Source organism: Dendrobates tinctorius, unplaced genomic scaffold, assembly GCF_039654945.1.
Source record: "Dendrobates tinctorius isolate UK_male_01 unplaced genomic scaffold, ASM3965494v1 ptg000126l, whole genome shotgun sequence".
In the NCBI taxonomy this organism is placed as follows: Eukaryota; Metazoa; Chordata; class Amphibia; order Anura; family Dendrobatidae; genus Dendrobates; species Dendrobates tinctorius.
This window is the reverse complement of record NW_027361794.1, coordinates 3,445,841-3,460,659: the sequence shown is the minus strand read 5'-3', so window position 1 is coordinate 3,460,659 and position 14,819 is coordinate 3,445,841. Positions and strand designations below refer to the sequence as shown.

General features: G+C 46.8%; 1 protein-coding gene across 1 annotated transcript in view; it reads left to right on the top strand.

The window, feature by feature from the left end:
* The window catches only part of LOC141047266 (uncharacterized), an 801,716-nt gene that overhangs the window by 702,335 nt on the left and 84,562 nt on the right, over positions 1-14,819 (top strand). The window contains exons 6-7 of the mRNA XM_073542273.1: positions 37-127; positions 12,523-13,752. Coding sequence (XP_073398374.1) covers positions 37-127; positions 12,523-13,752 — 1,321 coding nt within the window. The remainder of the gene's footprint in view (positions 1-36; positions 128-12,522; positions 13,753-14,819) is intronic.

The window sequence follows — 14,819 nt, the reverse complement described above, 5'->3', positions numbered from 1 at the left end:
CTTCTCCCTCTGTGATTTTTACAATATTTGTTTCAGGGTGAAGACCTGACCAATATCAATACTACAGAGACATATGTGAGGGGTGATGAGCGGTGTAAAGGGGAAATTCCTACATATGACTACCCAGGTGAGTAGTAACCACTTAATACTGAGAAGCCACAGATTCTTCTCAGTCACCGGCTGTGGCTGCCTTATCGGTCGTGTAGTCCAGCTATATCACAATTGTGTGATCACCATTTTTGCCCCTTGAGCACAATATTGTGCTCCACCCAAACCTGTTCTAATGACTAGGCATTGAAGCCCTTCTATACAACTTATAACCTGGAGAAAATCCACCAACCCCCCCCCCCCCCGGGATTAGAACATGCTGACCGTTACCTGTTCAGATCTGTAAACTACAAAGCCAAATGACCGCATATGTAGAATGTGCTGATAAGTTAGAAAATCACTTGAAGAAAATTATTTTCATGGGCCTGTAAGACAATGCAGAGAGTAATAATGCTGTTGGCTTTCTAGAACCCTGATATTTTATTGGATGAATCTCCCTTCTCTCCCTTCTGTGCTGCTGAATGTGCTCATATGGTTCCTACAAGTCCAGGTCCAGTCTTTCTGACCAAACTTCACTTTTATAATCCACAACATAAAATGTGTAGTGAGGGCCAAGTGTGAATTTCTGTACAATAACCACAGATTTTCCCTTATCCTTTTATGGATTCACTCCATGTCAAATTTCATTAAATGTTTGATCATATGGAATTCCGATTACTGCACAATCTCTCTTGAAATGGGGTGCACTAAGGCTAGGTTTCCATTGCGTTAGTGGCATCTGTTAAATGGATGCGCCAGCGTTGATGTCATTTTTTACATTTTTTTTTACCCCTAGCGCTAACGTATACGCTAACGCACGGTAGCATTTCATTACAATGTGTTAGCCGTACAGGTCTATGCACAGCGAACGTGTCCGTAGACCGTGTTCGAGGGTGTGTCACAAAGTAACGCATCATCGCTAATGCATGCCAAATTTGGATGCGTTATTATAATGGCGGCCAATGGGTGCGTTAACGCATCCGTTACATAGTGTTAGTGCCGCTAAGTAACAGATGTGTTAAATACATGGCCATAACGCAATGGGTACTGTGATAAAACACTCCGGGATCGCCTTTGCTGGGGTCAAAGGTCACATGCGTTCAGCATGAAATTCAGGCGCACAGCCGGGGTCCGGGTATAACTGACACTGGGTCAGGTTTATTAAAGGTGAAAGCAATGCATAAAGAAAAAAAGCATAAAACAAATCCTTGCCTGTCCGGCACTAACTAAACAAAGTACAACCTAACTACCAACTGGTAGGCTTCTCCCGTCCAGCCAAACCACAATTACCGTGGGCAATGCTTTCACTCACGTGTGTCTCTCACACAGACAGGCTCTCTGTGTTCCCAGGCTGAGACACTCACACAACCACCTGGCATCCTTTTATATCCGCCCTCCCATTATTCATTAGTAACCAGGTGAGATACTGACCAGACTAGGCCACATAGGAAAGGTATCTGGGCATGATATACCTGCCCTCATCCACTATTCCCACATGATTCTCATATATCCCCCCCCTCTGCTCAGATCACTTCGGTCGAGCAATGACAGCCGCCAAACAGTGCACTCGGGACAGGGCATCTGCATTCCTCATCTGTACCCCTGGGCGGTGCTCCACCGTAAAAGTGTAGGCCTGCAGGGCAAGGAACCACCGGGTCACCCAGCTATTCCGTTCCTTGTGCAAGTGCATCCACTTGAGAGGGGCATGGTCAGTGATCAGCCTGAACTTTCGGCCCACCAGGTAATATTTGAGGGCCTCTAGAGCCCACTAAAAGGCTAGGCACTCTTTTTCTACGACTGCATACTTTTGCTCATGTTTATTCAGCTTCCTGCTGAGATAGAGGACTGGGTGTTCCACTCCGTCCCTCACTTGTGACAGTACGGCCCCGATACCGGTATCCGAAACATCCGTTTGGACCACAAACTCGCTGCAGAAGTCCGGAGTCACCAGTACTGGTTGAGAGCAAAGTGCCTGTTTTAGGCTATGGAAGGCTTCTTCAGCCGCTAAACTCCATTTAATCATGACGGAGTCTTTCCCTTTTGTAAGATCCGTCAGGGGGGTAGCGATGGCTGCAAAATTGGGTATGATCCGGCGATAATAGCGGCGATCCCCAGGAAGGCTTGCACCTGCTTCTTGTTGACAGGTTGCGGCCAGTCCTGAACCGCCTGAATCTTATCGAGCTGGGGTTTAACAATACCCCTCCCAATTACATATCCCAAATACCGGGCTTCTTCTAGCCCGATATGACATTTCTTGGGGTTCGCGGTTAGACCTGCCTCCCACAGGTCGTCAATCACAGCTTGTACTTTCTGGAGATGAGTCTCCCAGTCCAAGCTGTAAATGACAATGTCATCCAAATAGGCCGAAGCGTACTGCCTATGTGGCCTCAGGACTCGATCCATCAGTCTCTGGAAGGTCGCCGGTGCCCCGTGCAGTCCAAACGGCATGTACACATACTGAAATAAACCTTCCGGCGTAGCAAATGCCGTCTTTTCTCTGGCAGCCTCCGCCAGAGGGATCTGCCAATACCCCTTTGTTAGATCTAGGGTCGTAATATACCGGGCTTTTCCTAACCGATCTATTAACTCGTCGACCCGGGGCATAGGGTAGGCATCAAATTTTGAGACCGCATTCAGTTTCCTGAAGTCATTGCAGAACCGGATGGTGCCGTCCGGTTTAGGAATTAATACAATCGGGCTGGACCAAGCACTGTGCGATTCCTCAATGACACCTAACTCTAACATTACCTTCACTTCTCGGGAATCGGCTTCACGGCGCACTTCCGGAATTCTGTAGGGCTTTACGTGAACTGTGACACCAGGTTCCGTTACAATGTCATGTTTCATTAGCATAGTCTGCCCGGGTTTTTCTGAGAAAAACTTTTGGTTGTGAAGTAGAAACTGCCTGACCTCAGTCTTTTGCCGCTCCGAGAGAGTCTCTGCAACCCGTACCTCCGGTACGGTATGTGAGCAGATGGGACGGGCCAGCTCCGCTGACAAGGCAGACCGATCTTTCCAGGGTTTTATCAGATTTACATGATAAACCTGTTCAGGTTTCCGTTTACCTGCCTGGTATACTTTGTAGTTTACTTCACCAGTTCTTTCCTTAATCTCAAAGGGGCCCTGCCACTTTGCTAGGAACTTACTGTCCACCGTGGGAACCAGGACCAACACCCTATCTCCGGGTGCAAACGTACGGATCTTGGCACCCCTATCATAGATTCTTTTTTGGGCTCCTTGAGCCTGCATCACATGTTCTTTGACAATAGGCATAACAGCCGCAATACGGTCCTGCATTTGGGATACGTGATCTATCACCGTTTTAAACGGAGTGACCTGACCCTCCCAGGTTTCTTTGGAGATGTCTAACAGTGCGCGAGGACATCGGGCGTACAATAACTCGAAAGGCGAGAATCCCATGGAAGACTGGGGCACTTCCCTGATAGCAAAAAGTAAATACAGAAGTAAATAGTCCCAGTTCTTCCCATCCTTGTCTATCGCCTTTCTCAGCATCTGCTTCAGAGTTTTATTGAACCGTTCGACCAACCCGTCTGTTTGAGGGTGATACACGGATGTGCGTAACGGTTCGATTTGTAACAACCGGCAGAGCTCCTTCATTACCCTGGACATAAAGGGAGTCCCTTGGTCGGTGAGTATCTGTTTTGGTATACCGACCCGACTAAACACATGCACCAGTTCCTTGGCAATCGTCTTGGTGGCCGTGTTATGCAAAGGGATGGCCTCCGGGTAATGAGTGGCATAATCCAAGAGGACCAGGATATGTTGGTGTCCACGTGCAGACCGTGGAAGGAGACCAACTAAATCCATCCCAATCCTCTCAAGCGGGACCTCAATAATAGGTAGGGGTACCAAAGGGCTACAGAACCAGGGCTTAGGCGCAGAGGCTTGGCAGTCAGGACAAGACTCACAATATACACGAATATCGTGATGCATGCCTGGCCAAACAAAACAGTGTAATATCCTTTCGGTGGTTTTCTGAACTCCCAGGTGACCTCCCATCACGTCCGTGGGCCAGGTCCAGCACCTGCCGCCGGTAGGGTTTTGGCACAACTAATAGTTGCACCGTATCTTCCCCCTTTTTCTCTATCTGATAGAGTAAATCATTCTCCAGGACCATGTAAGGATATGCCAGCCTAGAGCCAGGTTCTACGGGTACCCCACTTATCACTTTTACATTTGTCCTAGCCTGAGAAAGGGTAGGATCCTTTATTTGCTCGCTTTGGAAGTCATCTTTCTGAACTTCCAAATCCGGCAAACGGGGAGGTGGACGGCTGTCGGCCTCCTCCTCTTCCCCGGTCTCCTCCGTATCACCCGCCATGACTGAAAACGGGAACTGCAGGTCATTTCCAGCAGACTCTTCCCCCAAGTCTTCCGGGGAGACCTCTTACAGGGGTTCGGGACCCACACGCACCCTGGGAGAAGAATCATGTACACTATTACCCTGGGGTATCAACTGATTCTCCCACAATTGCCAGAAGTGGGGAAAATCCCGGCCCAAGATAACATCATGCAATAACGCAGGGACGAGTCCCACTTTATGTTGCACAGACCCATAGGAAGTAGTAATGCATATGACCGTGGTGAGGTACGAGCAGGTGTCTCCATGCACACACGTTACAGAAAATTTGTCTGATGGTCCAGTCGGGACTGACACCAGACTGGCCTTCACCAGAGTCACCACACTTCCCGAGTCTAACAATGCCACCACATTTTTGCCATCAACAGTTAAATCACACAAGTGTTTTTCCACATCCTTCTGACCAGCATTCACACTCACTACCCGTGCAACCATAGACATGCTGTTTTTAGAGTCTGTAACGTCGCACTGCATGGGTTCAGTAGTGACCAGACAGTTCGCAGCAATGTGTCCCATCTCTTGGCAGCGGAAACACCTAACGGGCCCCTTGCTTAGACCATAGTTCATTACTCTCGTCCTCGCAGTGCTGGCAGTCCCATTTTCCTCCCCCACTGTCTTAGGGATTTTTCCTTCTCCCCTACTCCCTGGAACAGTCTTACCGGATCCACGTGGAGATGATGAAGAACGAGGTGGGGTAGCGTCGTCTCGGAGTCCTTCCGCCACGGAGTAATGTTCAACCAGATCCACCAGTTGATCTGCCGTCGTAAGATTTCCATGGCTTACCCACTTCCTCAGGGCTGGCGGTAGGGCTCTCAGGTATTTGTCCATGACGACTCTCTGGATTATCTCTGGCGCTGTCAACACCTCGGGTTGTAGCCACTTCTTCGTCACGTGGATCAGGTCGAACATCTGTGACCGCGGTGGTTTATCCGGCTGATAAGTCCATTGATGCACTCTCTGTGCACGGACAGCGGTCGTCACTCCTAGCCGGGCCAAGAGCTCGGCTTTCAGTTTGTCAAAGTCCTGCGCGGCTTCAGGTTCTAAGTCATAATAAGCATTTTGGGCTTCACCGGAAAGAAACGGGGCAATCAGGCCGGCCCATCGTGCCTTCGGCCATTTTTCTCACGCCGCCGTCCGTTCAAACGTGGTCAGGTATGCCTCGACGTCATCTTCGGTCGTCATCTTCTGCCAGTACCGACTCACGTGAATCACTCTCGACTCTGCTTCCAGGTTAACCTCAGGTAAGCTTGCCAGGTGCTGCGCCACCTGCTGGAGAAGCGAACGATCGGTAGCTGTCATGTCCACCAACTCCTTCAGCTGGGCCATCATCACCCGATTAGCTTCTTGCTGGACGGCGGTGGACTGTACCAGCGCTTTCACCACGTCCTCCATGCTCATGCTTCCCATGTGATGCCCGCGTTCTCCACCACAATGTGATAAAACACTCCGGGATCGCCTTTGCTGGGGTCAAAGGTCACGTGCGTTCAGCATGAAACTCAGGCGCACAGCCGGGGTCTGGGTATAACTGACACTGAGTCAGGTTTATTAAAGGTGAAAGCAATGCATAAAGAAAAAAAACATAAAACAAATCCTTGCCTGTCTGGCACTAACTAAACAAAGTACAACCTAACTACCAACTGGTGGGCTTCTCCCGTCCAGTCAAACCACAGTTACCGTGGGCACTGCTTTCACTCACGTGTGTCTCTCACACAGACAGGCTCTCTGTGTTCCCAGGCTGAAACACTCACACAACCACCTGGCATCCTTTTGTATCCGCCCTCCCATTATTCATTAGTAATCAGGTGAGATACTGACCAGACTAGGCCACATAGGAAAGGTATCTGGGCGAGATATACCTGCCCTCATCCACTATTCCCACATGATTCTCACAGTACCCAGCCTTATACTTTCTCTACTCTTCTGCTTAGTTTTCTGACTGTCTCCAATGGCTCACTATAAATGAGTGCAACTCCAGTTTCGTATGGGAGTTCTCCCCTCATATATACTTTCTTGTTGGAGATCTAACTTGTATTTTTATTCTACAATTCTACATCTATTTTTACAGGTTAAATCTTTATGATAGTTCGATTGTGGTGGGATTGTCCTGCCTCACTTGTGTGAGTCTGTAACTCCCTGATAGTATTTAATAAAAGGTCTCCACTACCTCTTCCAAATGCCCGAGATCTAAATTTAAGACACTTCAGCTCTGCACTATTAGAAAAAGTTCTCTTTTAAATGTCTAATATTTCTTCTTGAAACTCATCTGATATAAAATATTGGCCCTTACGATAGTTTAGAATGCCAAAAGCCACCAAGCCCCATACTGTAATTACCCCAGAGAGGTTTCACCATTAATTGCTCATTTTTTACTGATAAAGACTGTTGAGTTTGATAATTTCAGTAGATGTGTTATTGTCTATAGTCAGTTTTTGACTACAGTAGTTAGTGCCCAAAATACTCTGATTTAACCTCTTCCCGCAGCCAATTTTGTGTTTTTAATCGGGCTTCATTTTTTAAATCTGATGTATCTCTTTATGTGGTGATAACTTTGGAATTCTTCACAAAGGATAATAGGAAACAAATGAACCTTACAAATTATTTTCCAACTTCTCTTGAATCCGACAATACTCTACATACGGTGGTACACTACTGTCTGGGCACATGGCAGGGTTAAGAAGGGAAGGAGCGCCATTTTGCTATTTGAATGCAGATCTTTCTGGATAAGTTTGCAGACTGTTAGGAACGGCGGAACGCACTAAATAAAAATAATAATAAAGTGCGTTCGCTACTCTGGGTCCACCGTGCAGTAGGTGATATAACCGCTGGTAAGTGGTGGCAGGAGCAATATGGCGGAACTGCATACAGGGTTAAACTTCACCCAGGTGCACAGAGCAATCTCAGTTAACTCACAGAGATGCCAGAAAGTACAAACACAAATGACTGAGCCTGTTGTAGTCACAGTACTCAGTAAAAAACGCACACACGGTATACGGTCACAGGAGTAGCCCAATACGGCGGCACTACGTCCGTCTAGACCTACCGTGTGCGCGGTGTTGCAACTGCGAATGCAAAGGAGAGCTGCTACTGCAGCGCGTCGTGGGCACTGCTGCTAAACGACAAAGGCAAGGCGCAAGCGCAATGTCGGACGCTAGCAGCTGTGGATGTTGCAGCAGAGGCGCGCTGGCGCTGATTCTAACTCAGTCCCTAACCACATGCGTAATATCAGAGGGAAGGGGTTTCAAATGAGTCAGTCACCAGAATCATACATCCATCCTCATACACACAGCAGCAAGTAAGTCTATACTAGCGCATAGCAGAACAGCCATGCGCGCCTTTTATAGCAGCCGGGATCTTCTGCACGCTTTCAGATCTCTGAGATGTACCAATGAGAACTGGAGCGGGACCTGAGCACATGACTCCCGATCTCCAATGGGAGATCGTCCCATGAGCATGCTCAGTAGGAGGACAGAAGGACTTAGCCTCAGGAGAGATTTGCTGCAAGGCAATCTCCTCTGCAGTGGAAAAATAGGAGGAGAGTGCACAATGTGAGGATCTGGATCCCTGCTGAGTAAATGCAGAAATCCGACTCAATGTATTGGGAGCAGTGTTCATGGTAACCTGGAAGCTCTAAAGATGGCAACCATGAACATGTTTGGTGCTTTCTACCCTGATTTGCAGATCCCAGAGATTACCTTGTTAATCACCATTTAACCTCTCTACAAAGATCTGGACTTAGAAAGAGAGCGCTAGGCTTGGGCTATGGTGTTATGTGCTCTAGAGTGGCGTGAGATGTCAAGAATAATAGCTGGATCAGAACTGGGAGGGCAGAGAAAATACAAAATCAAAAGATGCAAAAGTATTAACCTGCCAGGGTCACAAGAGGAAACAAAGACACAAGCCAGGAGCTGCGCACAGGAATGAACCAGAGGATAACAAGGCTGTATCTGGCAGTTTCTGGTAATATGCTTTAATAGAGTGTGGTGCTTTCCAGTTGACTGAAGCAGGGAGCAGATTCCTTCATCTGGACAGCACATATGGGTCGCCCTCCCAGGGCTGTGGGGTACTCGGTACCGGGCCCGCGGATCTCCAAGAGGGGGATTTCTGTTGTCACGGCAGCTATGACCCGGCCCGTGGCCCTGGGCGTCCATTGTGAATGGCGGAAATGTTCATTGAATGATTCATGACGCCACCTGTGGTGTTCGGCAATAAAGGTGTTAAGCCGACACTGCAGGCACATCCTCTAGGACAGATGGTGTGGTGCAGCAATGATGTTGTAGCCCTCCACAGGTAGGGCAACAGTCCCAGGGCAGTGTAGGTGAAGGGATAGGGGAGAGACGTAGATGGTGCAATGTCAGGCACAGAGATGTAGCAGTGCTGAGGGTGTTGGCGCAGGAATAAGCGGAGGACACCAGGGCATGTAGTTCCAAAGCTTTACTCAGTCTGTTGTGCATACAGGTGCCCGCATCCGAGCCGTGTCCTCCGGGTCAGGAGCTCAGCCAACTTCCAGGCAAGATGAAGTACTCCGTTCCAACACTCTACTAACATATGTGCCTTTTCTGAACGTCTCCCTTTTGCGCCTATAGTGAAGTACTCTCAATACTGAGTTACACTGGAGTTCCTCCTGTCAGATGTTCCTATGAACTCTACTTGTCCAGCAGACAGCTGTAGCCTGCTTCGGGGACTCCTTGCTACTAAGTCCCGGCTCACTCACGTTGCTGTTGTGCCCCCAAGTCTTGTGTGGGAATAAAGTGGTGACAACTTCTATTCCTCCGGTGTCTGCTGCAGGACCATTAGTATCCATACAACCTCGGGGACTGGACCCCGGCCTTGCGCTGTGAACTTGGGAAGGGTTCTGCTCTAACCCTAATCTTCAGTCCTCCTCTTCTCCTTACATTCCGTTCAAATCTATCTTTCTTATAAAGAGTCAGGCTTTCCATCTATGTCTCTTTCCTGTGCCAGCAGACCCAGTTCACTGCGGTCCGCTGCAGCACTTCCTTCATCCATCCCACTCAGGGGATCTCTCTCCCAGACTGACCTATTCAAACTGACCCAATCCTAAACTCTTCCCAATCCTTTTGTGCAGACTAAGCTCCACCCACCTCCCAGCACTCTTCGTGTTCCAAGCAGGGAGCCACCAAAGGGTGCTTTGCTACACTACTATGTTGTGTGGGATGCAGGTGTTGGAGTGTGGTCAGGTTTCTCCACCTTACCTGAATGGTGGAGTACCACACCTCAGGAGGAGGTGCAGTACCTCTGTGGCGACTGAACCCTCAGGAGCGCCACATACCCCCCCGTTAAACACAGCACATCCGCGGGCTGCAAGTGAACAAAGTTAGACAAACAAGGGAACATACAAAAATTTTTGGTATGCTGATAAACAATTCTTATCTAAACTTCCCAATGTGAGAGGCACTCACTCATGAACCTTGCAAACAACTTAACTAACTATGATTTATTGCATTACCTTATTTTAAAGTGCTATTCAATACCCTTTATCACATTTCACATTTCCACTTGTTCTTAACCATAAGTGACAACCGCTGGTACCTGGTTCGTCACCGGAATATTCTTTATTTAAATTTTTATTTCTTTACTCCTAATCAGATACTTAGTCATTACTATCAGTTTAAACTTTATATAAAAGCTATTCTATAACTATGAATACTCTCATAAGACACATTATATAAGTCTTCATATTAAGACATCACAATTCTTGTAAGTGCTGGACACCGCTCCCAGCCGGGATTTCTTGCAGTGTGCTCAGGTTGGAGCAATGCTCCAGGTTGAGGTAGTCTTCACTCTTAGAAAGCCTACGTAAAACCAAGAAAGGGCACCTAAAGAGGCGCAACTATATACAAGAAAGTTTGTGATTCACTCCCAAGTTCATGATCAATGCAGTTCAGTAAAAATGCTGCCAACACAACTAGTCAAAAACTGGAACATAATTGTAAACAATGGGGCACGACGGTGCCAATACCCTCCTGGGTAACAGTTTAGTTAGTTTGGGCATGTTCTTTAATAGTGGTCTCCTCCTGGGGTGGTGGAAGCTGGTTTCTTTTGCTGCTTCCAGGAGAGAACTTGTGGACATCCTCTTCCTGAAGTGGCAACTGGGGTAACTGCTGCCTGTGGTATAGCAGGGGTCACAACCTGTACCATGGGGTGCTGCACTGGAGTGGATGTGGTTTGCTGTGCATTGGCAGGTACGATTACCACTGTGGGAGGTATTCCTGCCAGGGGAACATAGGCTTTTTCTTTCTTATAAGCCGATATAAAATCCTCCGGAATACGGTGCACGTTCATAGCGTACCAGCCCCGTAGCCCCTCATGCCGGGTGAAAGTGACGTATTTTCCCGGTTGCAGATCACGAGCAGGGTGTCCCCTCCGGAGGAGAGATTCCACGTCCGTCCTGCTGAAGAAGAGGTCAGAGATCCTCTGGGGGTCTGAGATGAAACCAAACCCCCGCTCATGGTTGACATTCAGGACCTGACCCCATCCTGCTGAGTCCCAGGGACCATAGTGACCAGCACAGACCTTCTCCTTCCGGTCCAGGTCAGGGCCTAGCACTGCCAGTCTCCGCTGTTCCCGTTCTCTCTGCTCGGCTGCCAGCTGGCGGATGATCGCTTGGCATCTGGCCTCTGTCTCCTCCTCCTCCCGGGATCGGCCTCTACCCACTGTGGACAGTGGCACCACTGCTAGGGGGTCAGGTGTCCCCTCCCCCCAAGGACTCGAGTCCCGGTCCCAGACCAGGTCTAGCACGACCTGCCCGGACGCTGCAACAGCTGTGTGCCCCGAGGCCTTCCCGGGTGCAGGGGCAGGGGTCATACCTGGAGCCTCCTGGCATGGTGATATCGGCTCCGGTGCAGGCTCTGGACGGTTACCGGTGGCAGCGGTGGTGATGGAGGCTGCCCGGTCCAAGGTTGGAGATGGTGGTGGAGCACATGGCGGCTCCGGGTCCGCAGGGGTCTCCAGTGGGACCTGCGCAGCCGCGCCAGGTACAGGCAGGAGCGTAGCTTCAGCTCCCAGGCCCTCCGATAACTCCTCCAGACAGGTAGCGCCCACCTCTGTGGCGACTGAACCCTCAGGGGCTCCACACATACACCCGCGCTGCCACACTGGATGATACTACTGGTCCCAGGCACCCTAATCTTATTGGCTGGACAGACCTTGTGCTTCCCTTGGCTTCTGGTTCCCAAGAGTCCTTCATTTCCAGAGCCGCCTGCAGAATTAATAAGGTGGCTCCTGGTGACAGAAGCAGACATTGCAAGAGCAGATCCTAAAGGAGTTGGCACACTATTTGCAGAAGCCCTAATATGACAAAAGGGCAGAAAACTACAGCAGTAGAAAACCTTTATAAAGTGACTCCATTTTGGAAATTGTAACCCTCAATGAATTCGAAGTAGGGAATATTTTTACTCCACAGACACTTTCCGGTAATTAGCATGCAGTGGATGTTGGAGAGTGAGAATTGCACATTTGCTGTTTTATTACACTACACATAGTGCTCAGATTGTGCTCCAGGAGATACACCCACCGTAAATTAAGTGGGTTCTTCTCAATTTAGTAATGCCAAACACATGGCTGCTAAATGTGGTTTGTGCATACTGCAAGACTCAGAAGCAAGGGGGAGATTTGACTTTTGGGAGAGCGTTGATATTGATGGATTGGTTTATGAAAGCCATGTTACTTTTCAGGAGCCTTTGAGACACTAATAATGTGGAAACCTGTTTTTCCATTTAGAGACAATTGACCTTACTGGGGATTTATTTTTTGTGAGATGAGTAGAAGTTTTTATTGATATTATTTTCACCTACATAACATTGTTTGGTGACTTTTTATTCCATATTTGGGAAGCAGAATGAACAAACAGTTGAACACCACGCTCTACGGGTTCATCCTATGACATTTTCTATTAGACTGTGAACTGTCATTGCCTTGGTGATTAATTCAATATTTTTGCATAACTTGTAATTTTTATGTACAGCTTAAGTGGAAATGTTCAGAAATATAAAATTCAAGGATATTTTATTAAAAAATAATAATTGGTTTCATTTTGACAGATAATTGTACCAGGAAATCAGAAGGAGAACTGACATCTTCAATTTGTAAATCAGATCATCTTGAGATCCTACAGCATACAATTGGATTGAATTCCGTTACTCCAGATATGCCATCATCCATTCACAACAAAGATCTGTCATCCGATTCTTTAAAACAGGTCCTGTCTTCTGATTCATTACTGACTACTAAGGAAAATCATAGTCACAAAATAGTCATTAAAAAACAATCTGCTCCTAAAGCAAAGAAGCCATTTTCAAGTTCAGAATATGGAAATAGTTTTCCCCTCGAAAAGTCTTTTCTTAAACATCAAAAAATGTACACAGCAGAGAATAGATTTTCTTGTTCCAAGTGTGGAAGAGTTTTTAAACACAAATCACATCTTGTTAGACACCAGAGAAGTCACACAGGGGAGAAGCCATTTTCTTGTTCAGAATGTGAGAAATGTTTTATCCAGAAATCAGATTTGGTTAAGCACCTGAGAATTCACACAGGGGAAAAGCCTTTTTCATGTTCAGAATGTTGGAAATGTTTTAACCAGAAATCTGATCTTGTTAAGCACCTGAGAACCCACACAGGGGAGAAGCCTTTTTCATGTGCAGAATGTGGAAAATGTTTTAGCCGGAAAGAGCAACTTGATAGCCACCAGAGAACTCACATAGGGGAGAAATCTTTTTCATGTTCAGAATGTGGGAAATGTTTTTTATGGAAATCACTTCTTGTTAAACACCAGAGAACACACACAGGAGAGAAGCCTTTTTCATGTTTAGAATGTGGGAAATGTTTTAACCAGCAATCAGATTTGGTTAAACACCATAGAACTCACACAGGGGAGAAGCCTTTTTCATGTTCAGAATGTGGGAAATGTTTTAACCGGAAAGCCTCTCTTAATAACCACCAGAGAATCCACACAGGGGAGAAGCCTTTTTCATGTTCAGAATGTGGGAAATGTTTTTTATGGAAATCAGTTCTTGTTAAACACCAGAGAACTCACACAGGGGAGAAGCCTTTTTCATGTTCAGAATGTGGGAAATGTTTTAACTGGAAAGCCTATCTTGATAGCCACCAGAGAATCCACACAGGGGATAAGCCTTTTTCATGTTCAGAATGTGGGAAATGTTTTCTAGATAAATCAACTCTTGTTAAACACCAGAGAATCCACACAGGGGAGAAGCCTTTTTCATGTTCAGAATGTGGGAAATGTTTTAACCAGAAATCAAATCTTGTTAAACATCAACGAACTCACACTGAGGAGAAGGCTTTTTCATGTTCTTAAAGTGGAAAATATTTTACTTGGAAATTAACTCTTAATAAACATCAGAGAAGTTACACATGGGAGAAGCCTTTTCCATGTTCAGAATGATGGAAAATATTTATTGAAAATCTTCTCAAAGGGTTGTCTACAACTAAGACATCCCCTTGTCATTCCTCATGTTTGGACTAAATAAAATAAAACCCCTCATACCTCCCATACTGGTGCCATTCCAGCGGTGTTAGGACATGCACTCCCGGGGCTCACATAAGGTTGTTACATCACACTAGTCTTGCACATAATTAGTGTACATTACTAGCATTGTACCTTGACTGTGGGGACATCATACTATAGAGTTTTCTGGGGGACATTATACTGGGAGTTGTGGGGTAAATTATACTGGGGTCTGTCGTGACATCGTAATGTATAAGGATCTGTGGGGGATGTTATACTGGGGGCTGTGGTGAAATCATATTGTAAAGATGGCTGTGGGAGAAATTATACTGGTGGCTGTAGGGACATCATACTGTATGGGGGCTGTGGGAACATCATACTGTATAGGAGTCTGAGGTGACCAAACTGCAAAGAGAGCTCTGGGTGGTACATCATAGTGGGGTCTCTGGTGACCATATTGTATTTGAGCTGTTGTGCACCCTAGACACTGAAGAAGAAGGAAATTGGCAAAGTCGAACTCTAAGGGTATTTTCACATTACGTTAGTGCAGTCTGTCTAACATATAAGTTAAAAATATCTGTCAAATGGAGTATGAAATTTTTCTATATTTATCTTGTCAGCTAAAAAATCATATACGGTACTTTAAACGTAATCCAATACATTTGTCCCCTTTTATTAATAGGATAATAAAGTTGTTTTTTTAAACTGGTACTAACCAGTGTCTGTGGCTATTTATTTCTCTTGTCAGAGTAGGGTAGACATTCTTGAACAGGTGGAATGGTTGCGAGCAGCAACATAATTGTGTCTCTGCTTGTGAAATATCGCTTAATGTAATTGCGTCGGAGGCAGATCAGACGTCGTGGAAGAAGGCAA